We start from the raw sequence: 21,590 nt of genomic DNA, 5'->3' as shown, positions 1-21,590 counted from the left end.
CTCTCTCTTACATAGGTATGAGTGTCTCTGGATTTGTTTCTCTAGTCAACCCGGTCAAACACACCATGGAAGAGGAGAGCACTCCAAAACTTGTGTCTGTCTCTTAATTTCTTCCCTTCAATTACACCACCATCCCTTAGGACCCATCCGGATGCGGGCTGGATCCCACGGCTTTATCGAGTCAAGCTGTGACGTTTGGGTAGTAGACAGATTTTTAGAGTTTTTAAGGAGAATCAGTCAGAAAGCCAATGTCTTAGTGATCGGTGCTGCTGTAACAGTAATACCCACAAGTCGATAGTTTTACCAGACAAATGTATTTTTTCACAGTGTAGGAGATTACAAGTCCAAATTCCGGATTCTAGCTCTCAAACCCACACTCCCTGCCATCAAGTTGATCCTGACTCACAGAGACCCTAAAGGACAGGGTAGAAGTGCCCTTATGGGTTTCCAGGAGTAGAAAACCTCATCTTTCTCCTGGAAGAGGCTGGCGGTTTTGAACTGTTGACCTTGTATTTAACAGCCCACCACATACCACTATAGCAACCACTATGCCAAGGTGTTCTCATTCTTCCAGTTCCTCTCAGCATCTGTGAGTGCTGCCTTCTTTGACGCTCACAGTATGTTTGGCATCATTCTTCTTCTGGGTCTGGGAAGTTCCCAGCACAGGGACCTTGGGTCCAAAGGACAGGTTCATTCCTGGTTCTTCTTGGTAGAACCAGATCCTTCTCATCTTGGATTGCTTCTTTAATTTATTTAGTATCTCAAAAGAGATTGACTCAAGATGCAGCTTACTCCTGTACATTATATTCTGCATTATTAACATAATTGCCACTAACGCTCCCTCATTAATATCAGATGGTAGAATTTACAGTATGTTGGATAATTAAACAGATCACAAAATGGAGGGTGATTGCATAATACTGAGAATCTTGGTTTAACCAAGTTGACACATGTTTTTAAAATTATATCCTGTTATTTTAGTTCACTTTAAAAATCATTTTATTGGGAGTTCTAACAGATATGATAGCATTCCACAGTTCAATCACATCAAGCAATATTGTACAATTGCTACTGCAATAAGTTTAGAAACATTTCTTTTTTCTTGAACTCCTTGATATCAGCTCACCTTTATCCCCTCCCTCCCCCACCCAGCCCCCCACCCGGGAACCCTTACTTTTTTTCTTTTTCTTTTTGGCCACATATTACACAATCCAATATATCCATTCACATACAATTCTATTGTTTGATTGAGGGGGTTATCCAGCCAAAAATGCTATCTGCTTCCTGATCTCTCCCCACCCCCACCTCTTCCCGAACCCTCAGGGAACCATTACTCCTGTTACTGTTTCTGAAGGGCTATCGATCTTGGCTTTCATATTTCAAATGATCTTAAATATACAAATGAGCATATACAAATCTAACATGATTAATGAGGTAAAACAAATTAAAATCCATAATAGTCTGGGAAGGAAATATTAAAGAGCTAGAGGATAGTTATGTGGTTCAGCAGTACTACACCGCCCCCTGGATTTATCCTTTAATGTGGCCCTTTGGAGAGGGACTGTCCAATTATCTTACAGGTGGGTTTGGGGTCTCCACTACATCCATGCCCATTCACGTCTATTTGGTTGTTTTTGAACTTCCGATATCTATTTCTGTCAACGCTTCATGACCACACAGGCTGGCATGCTTCTTCCATGTGGGATTTGTTTCTTCCCTGCTAGATAGCCTCTTGTTTAACTTCAAACCTTTAAGACCCCTAACACTATATCTTTTTATTTTTTTTGGGGGGGGACTGCCACCTATTTATTTATTTTTAATAATCATTTTATTAGGGGCTCATGCAACTCTTTTCACAATACATACATACATACATACTGTATCTTTTAATAGCCAGGCACCATCAACTTTCTTCGCCACGTTTGTTTATGCACACATTTTGTCATCAGCAATAGTGTCGGGGAGGTGAGTATCATACAATGTAACATTATTAGAACAAAATGTTCTTATACTGAGGTAAGATTTAAGTAGAGCCCCAAAGTCCATCTGCTTCCTTGTTGTATATTCTCATAATCACATATATTTATATATTTGTGTATGTATATGTATATATATTATACGTTTTTTCCTTCTTTCCTCTGTCCTTTTTTCCTCCTGTCCCACTATCATGTTTACCCATCATTCACCTCTCATTAATTCCTTTTCAATACAATTCAATTGATCAAGCATGACCAGAAAACTCCATCCTCCTCACCATCAATTTTAGAACACTTACTATTCCCCTGTACCCATCATTATCCACTCACTGCTCACTTTCCCCCATCTCCTTCCCTCCCATGCCCCCAGGGACTGTGGTCCAGTCACTGTAAGATTTCCTATCCTGCCTATCTTGTCTAGATAAATAAACACACACACACACACACACACACACGAGCATACAGATAGTCACAAGTCTATGTCTTTCTGTTAAATAGAGATAAGGACATGTTATAAACCCTCAGTCCAGTCCCCATTTCTTTCAAGGTTACATATCCTGGGCCCACTGACACATGATTTTGGGGAGATGCAATTCAATTCATAAGGGTGATATGGGGACTTGTTAAATGGGGAGTACTAGATTTTGCAAATTTAAAATGGGGTAGATGATGTTGCATTGATAGTTATAAACCCAATTGTTCAATGTAGGTTTATTAATACCAGTCTTCGTTCTTAGAACTGAAGAGATAGTACGAACTAAACCACACATATCTTTGCCCTCATGGAGCTTCTAGTCTAGTGAAGGACGAAGTATAATTTCAGAAAAAAGCAGCTCAGTCGTGTGTTGCAGATGAATCTGACTGGGACACAGGCAGGCCCATCTGTGTATGTTGGGATGATTGCTTTGACACAGCAGGGGCACTCTGGGGAGCTGAGCGACTGAGCACATGTCACACCAAGCATGTGGCCCATGACACTGAAAATGGTGATGTAAGCATTCCCTGGCCTTGGAACTTTTTTTTCCCCCTTCCCATCACAAGGGGCTGGGGAATGGAAGTGGGGGTCCACTTGCCTTTTGCTGGCTGTCCTGCACAAGAGTTTTTGTCTAACAGACAATTCAGGGGAAGCTCAAGGGGAAAGGGGTATGATGATCACATAGTTTCTCCTGGCGTTCAGGGGCCAGAAATGAAATACAAGTACTACCGAGTACTACCTTAGAGCAAGTGGTTCTGCCATACAGAGTGACTTCACTCAATTTTCCTTGGAAAGAATTACAAAGGCCCCCATTGGTTTGAACAAGAGCTAGATCAGGAACTAATAACCCCATCAGGAATTTGGGCAGATGAGAGAAAAAGACTTGTCTAAGCAACACAAGAGCTTTGATGGGGTAACTCTGACTTTGTTTATCCAGCAATGGACAAAACCACAATAGAGGAGATAAAAGATAAGTAAAAACATTCAGCCCAAAGGCCAGGGAGCTTGGTAGTGATAGCAAAAGGGCGGACAGACTTTTTTAGCACATGTCCGAGCCAGCAAACACTGAGCTTGATATGTGATGTTTGGATTTTACTCTTCTTGCTATGGTAAAAAATATTTTTAAAACATCTTAGTTATTCAAATTACTGCAGAGGAAATCACTCCTTTGAGGGTGGGAGTGGTGGACAATTTCCCAACATTCATTGCTTTTCCTCCCTTGAAACAATTGCATGTAAAATTGGAAGGCTTCTAAAGAGCAGGGTAGAATCAACTGTCCAGTCCAATTTCCCGAGTCACGAGCTGAGGTCACTCTAGCCTCTAGGATCTAGAACAGTGGTTCTCAACCTTCCTAATGCCACAGCCTTTTAAAACAGTTCCCCAACCACAGAATTATTTTCGCTGCTACTTCATAACTGTCATTGTGCTACTGTTATGAATCAGGTGACCCTTGTAAAGGGGTCATTCGACACACAAAGGGGTTGTGACCCACAGGTTGAGAACCGCTGCTCTAGAGGAATGACTGCTTCCTCAGAAGCGCATGGCCCTTCAGGCTGTCATCTCTGCACTTCGTTGCCTCCTATCTCTTGACCTGGTGGTGTTGTCCAGTAAGGGTTGGATCACTAACTGCAAAGCTGGCAGTTCAAACCTGCCAGACTCTCAGAGGGAGAAAGATGAGGCTGTCTGTGTCCATAAAGATTTTTAGCCATGGAACCCTGTGGGAAACAGAAAGATTGCTCCCAAGTCATCTCCCCCAAATATATGTTAGGCTCAGGACACCGATTGAAGCTAATGGTAAATTACTGTCAAGTTACCTCCCTGAAGGCAGTCAGTTGCCAGACTACTATCTGGTCCCACCACAAATAGGGCCCACTCCCTCCTGTTGTGGACAATGCGCTACTTCACCCTAAAGGCTTGCGGCCATTAGTCTGGTCCCTGAGATGGGTTTATACCCTACTGATACTAGTGAGCCAGAGAACAGGTGAAACCTGCTCAGTGACATCGAAAGTTAGGCCACCATCCTGAATCTAGGATCTGCCCATTTGTCACATGTGTACCCCCAATACCACCCCTTCCTATTACATGGATACCCCTAGATCACTGCCCTCCCATTACTGTATTACTTATATAGCACAACCTTATCCTGTGACCAATTCTTCACCTATAATTAGGGGGCTTGCACGTCCCCAGAGAATATAAAAGCCTTGGTTAGCAGTAAAGAGCTCTCTATCTCTCTGTCTACGTGGACCACCAAGTGAGGCTGGGGTGAGCATGCTACCAGGAAATGTGTCTGACTCCATGACTTCAGTCTCTCTCCTCTCTCCCACGTGCTCTCTGACTCCACCATAATCTTTCGTTATTATTGCCGTACAGTTGCGCTCCTGGACCCGTGATGCTGTGTTAGGAGCAGGTTGCCGTGGTTGGAATTGAGTTGATGGCAATGGGTTTGGCTTTAAGGTTGGATTTCTTGACCAGCTTCCTCTGCACAAACCCGAACCGCCTGTGTTGTCAGCCCAAGTCTACATGTCTCCAGAGCTCGCCATCACCAAAAACTCGTGAAAGTCATTTATTGGCTTAACCCAGTTTATAGTTTGATACTTTTAGCAGAAAATGCAAAACCTTCCAATTTAGCTTTCAAAAGGAAAACCTGATCTGGAAGTCAGTTTGAAATAAAAAGTTTTATTGGGTGGAAAAACTGTTGGAGAACTTGGAACACACTCTGTGAGCAAGGTTCCCATTGTGAGCAGCTTATAGGCAATACAGATGGTCCAGAGCTTCCCCAAGAGGGAAATTGTAAGTGGTTGGCTTTCTTTCTTCGTTGGCCAGAGCCTACCTCCGGGGTCGTGAGCTGTAAAGTAGCACTGCGCGTTTTCTGGAAAGGTGTCCTGGCAGTGGGGCATTTAGACGAATTGCTTTCCCTCATCCTCCATCCGTGTAGCTACAGCATGGATGGTGCTATGACGGCTGGTGCTCTGGCAGCCACTTTGGACTCTGGGCACAGAGGCCACCCTTAAGAAGGCATCCCCAACCTGTAGGAGGAACCTAGGTTCTTGAAGATGATGGAGTTTTCACATTAGACCTGGACTCTCGTCGCCTGTCTTTTTGAGTGAAAGGGAAATACATGCCCCTCTTGTTCAAGTAACTATTCGAGGAGTCCATTATTTGAAACCGAACCCAAATCTGATACATCCCTCTGGTCTAAGAAGCTGTGGCCAGAGAGGTGGGGAATAGGGGCGCTGCCCGTTTAGTGAGCGCTCAGACCTGGGCATATTTCCCAGGAAAGGTGTCTGGGCAGCAAGCCATCACCAAGTGATTGGAACGTGGGACGGAAAATACCCGATACATGCAAAGTGTGCAGGTGGGCGGGTATATGAGAACATACATAGGTGTGAAATGTATGGTTCAAGGGGACAGGTTCTGGGGGTTAAGTTGTGGAATTCATGACGGCTGGCGGGCTTGACAGGTGACACTAGCAGATGGCAGCTGACTGTTCTAGTAATTGGGACAGGGCAGCACGGGCTATTTTTTTCAGAGATCTGGGTGAATTCATTCTCTTTGGCTACTTAGGGCAGTGATTTGTCGGAGACAAAGTCACTTAGGAGAATCAGGCCCCGAGGCTTAGTGGCAAACTGCTGCGATTTTTCAAAAAGAAAGAGATAGTTTAAACCTGGACATCTCAACATGGGCTATTCCTGAGTGAATGATATCCCGAGGAAACTGGTTTCCAATGTGTCTGCATCATCCACACCCTCAAGAGGAAAGAGAAGAGTCCAGTAAAAACCTGTCAACCTGCTACATTCCCTCAGGGTCTCTGCCCGCCCTGAGGCCAGGAACAGGCTTCCATCAGTCTAACCCCCACTACACAGGCCGCGCCATCCTTTCCTATCTTCTTTCTAAAGCTCATAATTGACTGAGAAAACTCAGCTTGAGCGTCAATTGGTTTAACTGCATCGATTTCATAAAATGTAGAAACCATGTCATTTTTAAAGCAGAGCCCTTTCTATTATATGGCTGCATCCTACTGGGCTGTGTGGTCTTTCGGCTGAACTCCTTTTATTTCTAAAAAAAGAAACCCCCAAAGTGCGTGCTGAACACGCGAGATGCCTGCTCCCGCCCAGGGTTGTCCGCAGTCCCGTGTCTCTGTGGGTTGTGGGCGCAGCAGGCACACATTCAGCCATAAAGGTCAGGTACTTGAAAGTGGAGGTTTCAGAAAGAAGCCAGTTGCTCTCCCTGTTGAGGGAAAATAAAAAGTTGCCTGGAATAGAGAAGAAGAAGAAGAAGGAGGTGGAGGAGGAGGAGGGGGGGAGGGGACAGGAGAAGGAAGGAGGTGGAGGAGAAAGGAGGAGGAGGAGGAGGAGGTGGAGGAGGAGGAGGAGGAAGAGGAGTTGATCCCTTTGATGGTGGTGGCACAGATACCCAAGGAAGACCTCACTAGTATACGTGGGGAACAAGTCTGAGGTGGAGAAGGATCCTGGTGGTCGCGATGGGGGTGTGTGACGGGGCTTCCGAGGAGCGGAGGGACATGACCACACCCCTGGGTCTCAGGCCTGGCTTCAGCTCCCAGAGAGCTTTGAACTCACACTGGTCCCTGGGCCTCACCGCCCAAGTGGACGCAATGGTAGTGAGTTCCGTTGTTTGTTCTCCAGTTGGAGCAAGACTGGGAAGCCGTAGGTGATGGTGGGTTAAGCCTGCTGACTGGTACTGTTGGAAGCCTCGGAAGACCAGCCCCACCAGGTGCCTGTGAAGGTCACTTTCCAACCGGGGAGCATCTCCTCTGCGCGCGCCGGCGGGGACGCCATCCGCCAGGCCCGGCTCTCAGACGCACGCACGTGGTTTAGGCGGCCCGGGATCCTAGCGTGTGTGTCTGGGCCGGCAGCCACTGACCAAGTCAGTGACCCTCCGAGATGATGGACTGATGGGCACATCCGCGCTTCGGAAGTCAGCCGGAGATCCGAGGATCCGTGGAACCGGAGGGCGGGCGCCTCCTGACCCGCACGCAAGGGCTCTTGCATGCCTGACCGTGCGCAGAAGGGGGAGGGGGAAAGGAGCTCAAAATCAAAATAAAACAAAATTGCAAAAAGGAACTCCAGACCTCTGTAATGCTGGCCGGCATTGTCGTTTTCATTTTGAAGCGGTTCCGCGGTGCATTTCTTCCAGCTAAAGGCCATCTAGGAGGACACGTGGGCCTCGCTGGTGTGTGCGTCTGTCTGTGTGTCCTGTCTCCCTGCGCGTGTTACGCGCCTAAGGTTCGGAGCATTATGTTCGGAAGCTTTGCACGGTAGCCCTGCTCATAGCAGAACGCAGCACCGCCACATTCCGTGTGGTCCTCCCCATCCCGTGTGGGTCCAGAGCTACTCCCCTCCGTCGTCCATTTCACCGAGGCGCGCTTTCTTTGGCCCCTCGGACGACCCTGACCTGACCGACCAGCGCTCCTGGCCAGACGGTTTCCGTCACCTCAGAGACGTGCAAAAGCCGGCCCAAGCACTCAGGAAGCCCGGAGAAGGGATGCCCTTATGTTCCGAATGCACGAGCAGTGCCAAGAGGAGGAACACACTGTCTTGTAAGGAATGCCCTTTGGGAGCTTGGTGGTGAGACTTGGTCCCGGTGTTTTAGGCATGATCTGCATTGGCACCACAAAACTCCAAAACTGAAAATGTCTGTCTGTCTCGGTCTCTCTTTTAGGCACATGTTATCTTTTTTTATTTCTAGTTCTAAATTTTCAAAATACCAAATTATCCGAATTTGGTACAACAGCACCCTCTGGTGGAAATTTGTAGAAATTTCATTTGCCTTGACTGCAGTAGAGATTGAAGCACTTGACCACACTCCCAGAAAAGCGGCCTTTTGAACCCACGCAGCAGCGCCTTGGAGGATAAGGCTACTTGGATAGTTCAGAAAGACCGCAGCCCTGCAAGATCTACGGAGGAGTTCCAGCAAAAGGCAACACGTGGAGCACCTTGTATTGGACTGGACTGGATGGCAATTAACAAAGGTGGGTTCAGATCTGTTCATACACTGGTGGGTCCCGGGGACTGTAAATGGTTAACATGCATTTGCTACTAACCTAAAGCGTGGTGATTTCAGTCCACCTAAAGGCACTCTAACTGGTTTACCCTGTCCTATACCGTTTCTATGAGTTGGTATCAACTCAATGAGTTGGTTTTCTGAGAGTCACTTTGTGTGTTAGACCGAGTTGATTACAGAAACAAAACCAGGGACACTCACATATGTGTAAGAGAGCTTTCTATCAAGAAGTAATTGTGTATCAAGCAAACATCCCAGCCATTCCAGATCAAGTCCATAAGTCCAATACTAGTCTTTAATTAAGTCCCATACTAGTTCATAAATCCCTCTTCAGACTCACATGGCCACAAGCAATGATGCAGAATGCAGGAAGATCACAAACCCGTGGGTGCAGTCTTGTGGATTCAATGGTGGTGGAAGCATCTCCAGGGCTCTTGGAGATCTCAGTGTGGTTAATCAACAGGAAGATGAAGGGAGAGAGAGAGAGAGAAAGTCCCCAGGATCCTCTTTACGAGAAGGCCACGTATACCAGGAGGCACCATCAGGCTGTGGCCTGATTGACAGGCCAGACTCCACCCCTACACTTTTATATCTTCATGTTGACGTGGAATTATGTAACTACCACATCTTGGAAGAAAGTTCTGGAAAAAAATCAGCCATGGAAAAACATGAGCACATCACCATGAGCTGGAATCAACCTGGCATAAATTGGTTTAACTGGTTTTTCCCAAGCCAAAAGCATGCCAAGAATTCAACAATTCCCAAACTCATCTGATCATGGGACAATTGCGCTCTTCTTCAGCGCTACTTGTTAACAACTGGCACAGAATTCTCTGTTTTCATTTCTTTGGGAATGAGTGTTCCATTTTAATTAGCAAATTAGCTCTTTGGCTGCACATGATGTTCAATTTTCAAATCTGCTTAGTCATTAGTGATAATGGAATGAACCGTCTTGAGTGATTAACCCCCGGCAGCTACTGAGCTGATGCCACATCCTTAGGTAACTTCAAGCTCATCTTCTTCCATCAGGACTAGCTGAGCGGAGGGAGAGGTTACCACTAGTAGTAGCAGGAAGTGTGCGTCGCCTTCGATGAAATATAATAAGCTTGTATTGGGTGATGGCCATGCAGGTTTCTTTAGAGGGATTATGCTGTGATGCTCACTTGGCTACAACTGAGAAGATCCTGGGTGGTGGGGATTTAAATGTTTCCTAGTCTTTCTTCGGAGAATTTACGAGCCAAAATGCTGACAGCTGGCATCACCTATGTAAATCAGCCTGGGTCTATGAACATACACGCAATCTAAAAGAAATCTTCCTTTATATGACAAGTGGTTTTAACAAAAATAGAGCCTGTGCCCTGAATCATTAGTACTGGATTTCCGAAGTCCACTAATACATGTTGCATCCTTGCTGATTTTGAAAACACGTCTAATGAAAATGTTTATGCAATAGAAATGTCATTTGAACCTGTTCCAGAAATTAAATTCTATTTTGACCCATAGTCTCTGGAGCCATCTGCTGTCTGTCACGTCATGCCACCTACAGTTTTTCCTTGGGGGCAGGGGTCCTCAAGGCTTGGACCCACTCACTCACCAACCTGGTGGCCTCCAGAGCCGTGCCCCAGTGCACAGAGAAGCCCCCGCTCCCGTGGCCATAGTGGTGGACAACAGGCAGCCTCCTGCCATCTTGGAGTAGGAGCTCTTTCTGCAGCTGCACACCTGGCCTGGATGGCCTCAAGCCAACTTTCTCCTTTACATCATAGGCTCCACGCAGGGAGGGTTCAAGAGCACAACACCGGGAAAAGATATCTCTGCTAATTCCTGGGTCTGGGGCAAGCTCCCAGGCTCCCTCTTGCCTAGTTCCACCCAGGGTTACGTTGGATGCACCCGGGTAAATGTAGGTCAGCCCACTCTCTTCTCGGATAAAATGCTTCACCCAAGGGGCCTGAACTTTGAGCACTTGGCCCTGCACAGGGAGTATCCGTGAGTCTCCCACAAGCTCTCTGCTCCCAAGGCCTGAGCAGTTGACCACGATGTCAAAGGAGGGCTGGAGCTCCCAAAGGTCTTCCACTCGCCGCATGAGCATCAGGCCGCCACTCGCCTTTATTCTGGGAGGAAAGAGAGGCGTTAGGCTGGTTTCCTGACACTTTCAACAAGGAGAGAAAGTAAACATTGTTAGCTTTTGGTTGGCTTTGGTTTGGGTTTTTGGTGGGGAGAGGAGTTAAGGTTTCCTGTAGATGAAATCCAGGCTAGGTAGATCTTAGAGACAGCAACTGGATCCATGATTTCCTGCGACTAGAGCTCGGGGAGGCTGGGGGACAACGGAAAGCGAGTGACAGGGAGCACAAGAAAGAAGATGGTGTCCTAAAATTGACTGTGCCGGTGATTGCACAGCTCCTCTGGATGTGACCGCATTACTGAATTGTGTGATATGTGGGTGATGTGCCAATAAAACGATTTTTAAAGTATTTTTTTTTAAACTGAAGGAAAATATTTCACACAAAAAAGTACAGACAGGAACACACACAGAGAGAGAAAAATGAGGCAACAATTCAAAAGACAAACACCTCGAGAACTCCCAGGGGCCCACCTTCTTCTCACTGCCGTCAATTCAGAGAACTGCCTCTATGGGTTCCAAGACCTCACCTTTCCCCCACGGAGCTGGTGATGGGTTTGAACTTCAGGCCTTGCAGCTAGCAGCCCAACCCAGAACCCACGAGGCCACCAGGCCTCCTTACTTCCTGGGGCCCAAGCAGGCCAAACCCTAGACACCAACTGTCTCATATCCTTGGAAACTAGTGATTTCTGACATTGAACTTAACTAAGAACCTATTTGGGGTAATCAAAACAAAGAAAGGGAGAAGACCTATCTCTTTTTCATGTGTGGTGAACTTCCTATACCATTCTGAAGGAGTCCTGGTTGTGTAGTGGTTACGAGTTGGGCTGCTAACTACAAGGTCAAGAAGCTCAAAACCACCCAGCTGCTCCACAGGAGAAAGACGGGGCTTTACTCCCATAAAGAGTTACAGTCTTATAAATCCACAGGGGCTGTTCTGTCCCGTCCTATAGGGTTGCTACGAGTCGGCACTGACTCAATAGCTGTGAGTTTTAAATTCATAGCATTCTACCAAAAAGAACAGCTCCATCTGTGGCTGTTGAGTTGATTCTGACTCGCTGTAACCGCACGTGTTACAGAGTACAGCTGTCCCCTTCTGCTTTCTTGGTTGAAATCTTTGTGGAAGCAGGTCAGCAATCCCTTCTTCAATCACTGATCTCTAAGCTACTAACCAAGCCGTGTCACCCAACAATCTGAGGTTAAATAAATACCAAATTCACCTGGTATTTGAAACGCCCACGCGGTCCTTGTTCATGTCGTTCACTTCATGCCTCCATTTCCTGCCTTGGACATTTTGTCTTATTGTGTGAATTCTCTGGACTAGTCAGAAGCAGTTAGGGCAAGACCCCTTATGTCCACCATAGGGTTGCGAGTACAAGAAGCATATGAGATATGTGTAGCTGATCATGTGGCTTGTGGATGATTTTCTGGGCCAACTCCGTGGAATTATGAAAGAAAAGGACTTATCCAGGCTCTCTCATTTTTGTCACTTGTAGAAGTTCACTTGTAGAATTTAGGAGCTTACGGACGAGAAGGAGAGTACCAGCAAGCCTGCTCAACAGATGCAGGTTGTGTGGCTGGGTGTGGAGCACACTGCTACGTGGAACTGAAGATAGGTAGAGTATCAGGTCATCATCAAGGGGTTCCTCTACAAGGAGCTGGAAGACGGAAGTGAACACCACCTCATGTCACTTCTCAAGGGGTGTGTGGTAGTTACACAATCAGGTCAATCAGCTTGCAGCTCGATGACCTCATTTGGAGGCACTAAGGAGATAAACAGCTCGTTGGAGGAGGGAAACACACTCTCTCTGCTCACTCCCTGGGAGACATTGCAGCTGACAAGACACATGGAGCTACACTAGTGCCCTGAGCTGGAGGAGCCATGTGAAGACACCTGCCAGCATTGAGATGCTTACCACGCCCCTGGATCCACAAGACTTCCCACCCCCTGGCCTTTGATCTTCCTGCATTTGGCATCATTGCATGTGTTTTGTAAGTCTGAAGAGGGCTTTATAGATTGGTATCAGATATATGGGTTAATGTCGGACTTATGGACTTGATCTGGACTGGGATGTTTTCTCAATATACAATTGCCCTTTTATATAAAGCTCTTTCTTATACACATCTGAGTGTCTATGAATTTGTTTCTTTAGTCTACTCAGACCAAGACAGGGTGATTGTGAAGATCAAATGAAGGCAAGAAAACAACAGTACCTTGAAAGCTATTAAGCACTATAAATTCTAGGGCACTGACAACAATACATTCTAAGTTCCTCAAGGGAAGAGACTTTGTCTTATGCTTTGCATCAACTTTGCTGGGTCAGAATTCTCAGTGGCAGTTAAGACCTTGTAATCATTCATCATGAGACCTAGCACAATGTGATGTGGTCTAATGCCAAGATGGGAATCTGCTATGAGCAGCCAAACAGCTATAAGAAGATTAGGGTGGAATGTGACACCCTTACTCAGGTCACAGCCATGATGAAATTGAAAGGAAATCCCTTCAGGGTGTGGCCTACTTCCAATATAAGTGAATGCTGTGGAGAAGCTTGCTTGCTTTTTGTTGGGTCTGGATTCTTGATCTGGCTCATGAACCTCCTGTCCTTTGGATTTGAGCTAACAACCTGCCATATTGCCTGCCAATCCTGGGAGCCAGTGACCTGTCATCTGCCCCACCAGTCTTGGATTCATTTGCCTCTCCAATCAGAAGACAGACCTGATCTTGGATTCATCACTTTTGCAGCCATCAGCCTGTGGTGATCCTGCCATTAGTGGGTTCATCAGCCTACAAAGCTACATGAGTCAGAAGAACTTTCCAGCTGAACATCTGACCCATGGATCTGGTATATGCTTGGACTCAACTTTCCCACTTCTACAAATGTAGGAGCCATTTTCTTGATACAAATTTCTCTCCATATATAACATGGATAAGCATCATTAGTTTTGCTTCTCTACAGAATCCAACCTGAGAATGACATAATTCAGTGCTCAGTACCTAGTGGACTTGAAGGAAGTGTTGACCAACACTGGAGACACAATGAAATCCGAGATTGGGTGGTATCACACTGGTGTTGTCTCTCTTTGGGTGCTAGAATTCACACCTGTACCAGAGGGATCTGGGACGGGCTGGCACTGGAAATGGGGATAGAGTGGACTGCCTACTGACCTCCAACAAAGCAAACGTGGTCATTCCAGACATTCTGACCACCATCTGCCTTCCAGGGCCAGAGGAAGAGAAGTTTAGTGCTAAAAAGAAGAATAAAAAAGGATAGAAACCTCAGGAACAAAAATAGGAGATGGCTAAGAAGGTGGCTCACCACTCCTCTGTCAGTTTTGTACTTTGGTGGCTTGTGTATTACTGCGATTGGTGCTACAAGCTCTGCCAGCAGTATTTCAAATACCTAACAGGGTCATGCGCAGTGAAAAGGTTTTAGTGGCGCTTACAAACTAAGAACAGACTATGGAGAAATCATAGGCTATAGAACTGCCACGATTGGGTTTCCAAGGCTGTAAATCATTACAGAAGCAGGCTGCCACTTTCTCCCCCAGAGCAGCAGTTGTTTCAAACTTGCAACCTTTCAGTTCAACACCTAGTGGGCCACCATGGTTGAACAAAACCAAAAAACAACAAAAACTCTCACTGCCAGTGAATCACTTCTGACACACCGCAACTTCATGGGACAGAATAGAACTGTCCCTTTGGGTTTCTGAGACTTCAAATCTTAATGGATGCTGATAACCTCATCTTTCTCCTGCAGAGTGGCTGGTGGGTTGAAACTGTTAATATTGTGGTTAGCAACTCAGTCTGCTTTGTGCATCATCCTTTTAAAAAGAATTATCTATGTAGGATCAAAGTGACAATAGCAAAAAACTTATATAAGATTGACTTCTGGCTAGATGGCGATGGAGTAACACATACCAGAGTAACACATACCCCAGAAATCAGCACAGGAGACCAACTGATAGGGAAAGTGTACGCTGCAAGGTCACAGGAGGAGCACCAAAAAGATAAATAACACAGATCCACTAGGTTTTGAGGAGCTGTGGGCTTTTGGCTTCCACTATGGAGCCAGCTAAGGTTTAACCTTAGCCCTGCTACAGTCTCAGCTGGGCTTCTTTTGCCAGCCCAAGGTCTTTACTTCAACACAGCCACAGCTTGGTACTGCCTCTGGGCAGGGTTTAAACCCTTCCAGCCCAAGGCCAGGTGATCAGGGCTCAGCTATGTCTTTACTTTTGTTTGTCTCTCTTCTCTCTTTCCCGCCACAGTCTCAATGGGCTCAGGGGTTTTTTATTCCTTCCCTTTTCTCTCACATGCCATTGCCAACCTCCAGGCCACTCACCATAGCCTGGGGCAATTACTCCTGCCCTCCAGCCACCTAGGGGAGCTCTGTTCTCTACTGTGTAACATGAGGCTGGGAAAAGTCCACCCACCTCCCGCCACAGGGAAACTCACACTTATCCTCCAAGGCTGCTGGGGGAACACCTTCCCATCCTTTGGGGGATTTCACTCGTCTGGGGGAACCTCTTTCTACCTTTCACATTGGTCTGTGTGACTGGGGGAGCTACTGCCCATCCTATGTGGTCCCACGTGGCTGGGGGAACTTCCTCCAGCCAGCCATAGTGCCTCACATGGCCTAAGGCAGCTCCACCAACACTCGCCAGTGCTCCATGCTGCTGTGGGAACCTCTGCCTAACCTCCACAGTGATCTAGCTGATTAGGGCAATTCCACCCCCACCCACAGTGCTCTACACCAAAGCAGGCACCCCCAGCTGCCTTCCACAGCACTCCCATTACAGCAGGCACCCCCACATGCCCTCTGTGATGCCCTAAGCTGCTATGGACCACACCAGTACATCTTCCTATGAGATCACCCAGTGCAGCACCATCCTCGTGGGTCATAACCACTCAAACAGCATCCCCTGAGATGACCATCCAACTTGCCCTCCAAATAACAGAATACTGGTTGGTTACAAAAAGAGTGAAGCCACAGGAGGATAAAGTGGTAGACCAATCCCATAGTGCAATTAGCTGCAGGCAGGTCGAAGAAGCATTCCTATGAGTCTCCCAGAGAGAGCCCCATGCTCTTCAACTCTCTTGAAAAATGGCCCCGGGCTCCTCTGAAACAATACAACATAAACAGCAATCAGCCACAACAACCTCAACGGAAAAAAAAACAACAGGAGAAACAAGAGGCAATGTTGGAAGGAGTCCTAAACCTAACTATATGCATAGAAGAAGCAGACAATGATCTGCCATAGAAAGAAATCTTCAGAATGCTGTTTGGAATCATACAGGACATGAGGGAAACAATAGAGAAAAAGGATAAAATGATAGAGGAGATAAAGACCATACACCAAAGAAAAATACAAGAGCTTGGGACGAGATACAAAAAACGAGTAGCAAATGTATGGACTCCGCCAACTGACTGGAGGAGGCAGAGAACCGCACCAGTGATCTCGAGGACAGCCAAACAAACTTACTTTAACAAACATGAAAAAATGTCAAATAAGATCATCAGAGAAGCCAAAGAAAACCTGAAAGCTATGTCTAATGCTATAACATTAGAATAATTGGATTACTAGAGGAAGACACAACAAAGAAGACAACAGCAAAAATAGAAAGAGAATTCTTGGAGGAAAACTACCCTAGTTTAATGAATGAAAACCTGGCAACCATTCAGGAGGCTAAAAGAACACCAGCTAGACTGAATCTAAAGAAGAAGTCAACAAGGCACATAAGAGTTAAACTATCCAACTTTGAGGAAAAGGAGAAAATCATGAAAGCAGGAAGGGAAAAACAATCAGTCACATATAAAGGTACCCAAATAAGAATATCCTCAGACCTATCAGCGGACACTATGAAGAAGAGAGAGTGGAGTAACATGTTCCAAAAATAAAGGAAAATAATTCAAACCCAAGAATACTCTATCTAGTCAAATTATCTATCAAGATAGATGAAGAAGTAAGTGTCTTCCCAGACAAGGAAAAAATCTATTTAATATCTTTAAAGAAACCCAGCCCTACAAAATATCCTTGCTGACCCAGTATGGGCAGAAGAACAGCACTCACCAAGCACAAATAAGAGATTGCCACATATAACAACCCCACCCAGAAGGCAACAAAGAGAAAGCATTCCTCAAGATAGCACTGGCTTAAGAGTGGAAAGAAGTCAAGAATGAAACTGATAAGAAAGGGAGGTCGAAAATATCAACACACAAGGTACAAGATGACCTCACAGAGTCCACAGATGTAATAGCCCTGAATATCAATGGACTAAACTCAGGCATTAAAAGGCAGAGGCTAGCAGACTGACTTAGAAAACACAATCCATCATCTGCTGCCTAAAGGAAACACATCTCAAAATTATAGACAAAAATAGGCTGAGAATCAAAAGTTGGAGAAAAATCTAGCAAGAAAATGGCAATTCAAAAAAAGCAGGGGTTTCAGTCCTAATCTCAGACAAAACTGATCTCAAAGTGCAAGCCAAAACAAGAGATAAGGAGGGGCACTATATAATGCTCAAGGGAACAGTAGACCAAGACGCAGTGAGCATAATAAATATATACCGTCTAATGAGAGACCCACAAAACTCATCAAACACTTTAAAAGATGATAAAAGAAATTACAAGTTCAACAGTTATAGTAGATGACTTTAATGCACCACTCTCTGAGAAAGAGAGATCAGGGAAAGAAGCTTAACAAGGAGGCTACAAATAAAAACATTACGATTAGATGACTTGACCTGATAGACACTTTCAGAGCTCTCCACTCAAATGCAAAAAAGTCCCGTTCTTTTTAAGCTCACATGGCACATACTCCAAGATAGACCAGATGTTGGGACACAAGTTGAAACTGTAAATTCAAGCACATAGAGATCACACAGACTTCTCTCTCCAGCCACTATGAAATAAGGCTGGAAATCAACAAAAGAAAGATGAAGAAAAGAAGGGCAAACACTTGGAGCATGAACAACTCTATTGCAAACGGAGTGGATACTGGCCCAGATCAGAGATGAAATTAGGAAGTTTCTAGAAACAAACGAGAATGAGAATACGACATGTCAAACCTTTGGGACACAGCAAAGGTAGTTATTAGAGGAAGTTTCATAGGAATACAGGAACACTTGAAAAAGGAAGAGAGAATTATGATTGATATCCTGGCACAAAATTTACAGCAGCTAGAGCAGAGTCAACAGGCCAACCCTACTAATAGCAAAAGAAAAATAATAAAAATCAGGGCTGAGATTCAGAATAGGGAAAATAAGAAAACTATGGGGGGAAATATATACTGCTAAAAGTTGGTCCTGTGATAGGATAAACAGAATTGACAGACTGCTGGAAAACCTAACCAAAGAAAGGAGGGAAGAGATTTCAATAGCAAGGATGAGGGATGAAATTGGGGACATTACAATACACCCTAATGAAATTAAAAGGATAAGTACACAGTACTACGAAGGACTGTACTCCAATGAGTTCAACAACTTGGAAGACATGGACAAATACTTGGAGAAACAGTCCCTTCCTAGACTATACCACATGGATGTCAAGAATCTCAACAGACCCATCGCAGTAGAAGAAATAGACAAGGTTATCAAGGGAGTACAAAAAAAAAAAAACCAACAACCAAAACAATCCTGGACCAGATGGCTTCACATGAGAATTCTACCAAGCATTCAGGGAAGAACTGACACCAAACCTACACAAACTCTTGCAGAACATAGGGGGAAAAAACACAACAACAACCAGCAAACTCCCGAACTCTTTCTATGAAGCTAGTATAACTCTGATACCTAAACCGGGCAAGGATCCTACAAGAATGAAGAACTACAGACCAACATTCCTAATGAACATTGATGTAAAAATCCTCAACAAAATATTGGCCAATAGAATACAAAAGTATATAAAAGAAATAATTCACCATGACCAAGTGGGATTCATACCAGGGATGCAGGGATGGTTCAACATAAGAAACACTATTAGTATTATTTTCCACATTGACATGAAAAATTATAACCACATGATAATATCAATAGATGCGAAAAATCATTAGACATCATCTAACACCAATTCTGTTTAAGAAACACAAGAAGATAGGAATGGAAGGAAAATCCTGCTATGTAATACAAGCTATATATGAAAAGCAACAGTCACTGTGGTAATCAATGGAGAAAAGATGAAAATATCCCAGTGAAAAAGTGGACCAGACAAGGATGCCCATTGTCCCCACACTCTTATTCAACATTGTATTGGAGGTCCTACCTAACAGCGAAGGCAAAGAAAGACATCAAAAATATTTGCCTGGGGAAGAAAGAGGTGAAACTATTGTTACTTACAGATGGTATGATTTTATATATGGAAAATCCCAAAAGCTCCAGAAGGGGTGTACTGGAAGCAATGGAGGAATATGGCAGAGTGTCAGGATACAAGATCAACAAACAGAAGTCTATGAGACTATGAAATACATCAGACAAGACCACGGAGGAGGGATCAAAAAGTGGTGCCTTTCATAATAGCCAAGCACTAATTGAAATATCTAGGGATATACCTGATTGAAAAAAACAAAAGATTTGCATGAGTAAAATTATAGGATACTATTACAAGAAACCAAGAGCGACCTCAACAAATGGAAGAATATCCCATGGTCATGGATCAGAAGACTCAATATAGTAAAGATGTCAGTTCTGCCCAAGGCACTATATGAGTACAATGCTATCCAAATATAAATACCATCATTTTTCTTAAGGAATTGGAAAAACTGATTACTAATTTCATATGGAGAGGGAAGAAGCCCAGAATAATCAGAGAACTCCTCAACAAGGACAGAATGGGAGGGCTTGCTTTACCTGACTTTAGCACATAGCACATACTACACAGCCACGGTTGTCAAAACTGCATGGTACTGGTATAATGACAGATACCAGACCAGTGTAAAAGAACTGAAAACCCAGAAATAAAATCATCAGCATACAGACAACTGATCTTTGATAAGGACCTAAAAATATCAGATGGGAAGCAGATGCCCTCTTTAACAAGTGGTGCTGGAATAAATGGATATCTACCTGCCGAAAAAAATGAAGCAAGACCCGTACCTCATTCCATGCACAAGAATAAACTCAAGGTAGATCACAGACCTCGAGGTAAAACCCCAAAGTATTACAGCCATCAATGAGGGAATTGGGACAAACCTGAGAACTTCAGTGCAGGTAATACATAGGCCATCAGAAATAGAAAAGGACACAAATACAGATGAGTCACAAATACAGACACGTCACAAATTGACAAGTGGGATATACTAAAGATAAAACACCTGTGTACATCGAAAGAATTCACCAAGAGTGTCCACAGACTGGGAAACATCTTTAGCAATGATACATCAGACAAAGGCCTTATTACTAAAATCTACAATACACTGCTAGCTTTCAAAAAGAAAAAAAAAAGAATTGTCCACTGAGGAGGTGGGCAAAAGGCCTGAACAGAAGTTTCACAAGGATAGAAATCTGAATGGCCACTAAACATATGAGAAAATGTTCCCGATGATTAGCCGTAAGAGAAATGCAAATTTAAACAATTATGAGATACTACCTAACACCCTCAAAGAGAGCCCAATTCAAAAAACCAGAAAGTAACAAGTGTTGGAGGGGCTGTGGTGAGATAGGAACTCTCTTCCACTGTTCGCAAACCTGTAGGTCTGTACAGCCACTATGGAAATCAATTTGGTGATATCTAAAACAGATGGAAACTGAGCTACCATATGACCCAGCAGTCCCCCTACTGGGCATATACCCAGAAGAGGCAAGAAACAAACCAAGGCCAGACATCTGTGCTCCAATGTTTATCGCGGCACAGTTCACAATCACAAGGAGTTGGAAACAACCCAAATTTCCACCAACAGATGAATGGATTAAAAAAACCTGTGGTACATACACACAATGGAGTACTACACATCTCTACAAAGCAGTGATGAATGCATTAAGCACATCACTGCATGGGAAGAACTGGAGGAAATCATGCTAAGTGAAGTAAGCCAAGCACAAAAGGATAAGGACAACATGAGTCTGATGAGATAAGCTTAAAAATGCAAAAAGGGGCATAGGGAAAAAGCTACTGTCTACATACGTTCCTGAGGTGAGGTCCAGGTAGTACGGGAGGGGCCAGACCAAATCCAGGGATACATATGGTAGCCAACTAAAAAGGAGGGGGCGGGGGGGGAAAGACACAGGTAGCGGAGGAACTTGTCACTAACCACCCATTGGGAGAGTATTGTTCATATCGCCACAGGGTAAGAGGGACCAGACTTCAACCTGGTGCTGCAAGATGTGAATGCAACACACCGGCATGAAGCAGGGAACCAATAGAGAGGTCTGCGGCCCTGCTTCTCTCGAGCTGCTTCTCCGCAGGCAGTGTGGGGTCTCCTCTGGCCTCAGGACTCCACCTGCAGGTGTGAAGTGCCCTGAAGGAGACTATATAAAACCGGAAACTTCTCCTGTCTTTTATAAAACTCACTTGAATCACAAACCTAGCGAATTGGAGAGAATTCTTTCTTGCTGAAAGCCAAGGACCGAGGTATTTCTCACTCAAGAAACCCAGCAATATGTGTGTTTTAAAATATTTTTCAGTTATTGTTTTTTGAACATTACTTTGGTTTGCTAAGGTGTGAATTCCGTGTGCTGATATTTGAACATGACCGTTCTGTGTTCCAACCATCTTAATCAAGCCATGGAACTATTTTCCTAATTCAAAGAAACAAGAAGACTCAACCAGCCTTGGGATTTGAACAAATTTCTTAAACTCACTGAATTTGTTTACTTAACTATAAACTGGGGATAATGATGCTGTGCTGAAAGGATTGTTAAGAAGCTTATGTAAGAATTTAATAAATGCAAATGCCCTTCTTTTCCATTTCAAGGATCCCCTGCTAGTTGTGCTGTTGACGAAGAAAGCTGCAATCAGTGTCCCCAGTGATTACAATGGAGGACTCCTTGCTGGAAGGTCTGAGCAGA

The 21,590-nt window shown here is 44.7% G+C and overlaps 1 protein-coding gene across 3 annotated transcripts in view; it reads right to left on the bottom strand.

Moving 5' to 3' along the window:
* Positions 1-5,110: 5,110 nt before the first annotated feature.
* Positions 5,111-21,590, bottom strand: part of DDO (D-aspartate oxidase) — a 54,552-nt gene continuing 38,072 nt past the window's right edge. For all 3 annotated transcript variants that reach the window (XM_075554674.1, XM_075554676.1, XM_075554677.1), the window contains one exon: positions 5,111-10,583. In XM_075554674.1, coding sequence (XP_075410789.1) covers positions 10,016-10,583 — 568 coding nt within the window. In that variant the 3' untranslated portion in view covers positions 5,111-10,015. The remainder of the gene's footprint in view (positions 10,584-21,590) is intronic.

This window comes from Tenrec ecaudatus, chromosome 7 (assembly GCF_050624435.1).
Source record: "Tenrec ecaudatus isolate mTenEca1 chromosome 7, mTenEca1.hap1, whole genome shotgun sequence".
Taxonomy (NCBI): Eukaryota; Metazoa; Chordata; class Mammalia; order Afrosoricida; family Tenrecidae; genus Tenrec; species Tenrec ecaudatus.
Note: the sequence above shows the minus strand (reverse complement) of the source record. Positions and strands in the feature narration are given on the sequence as shown.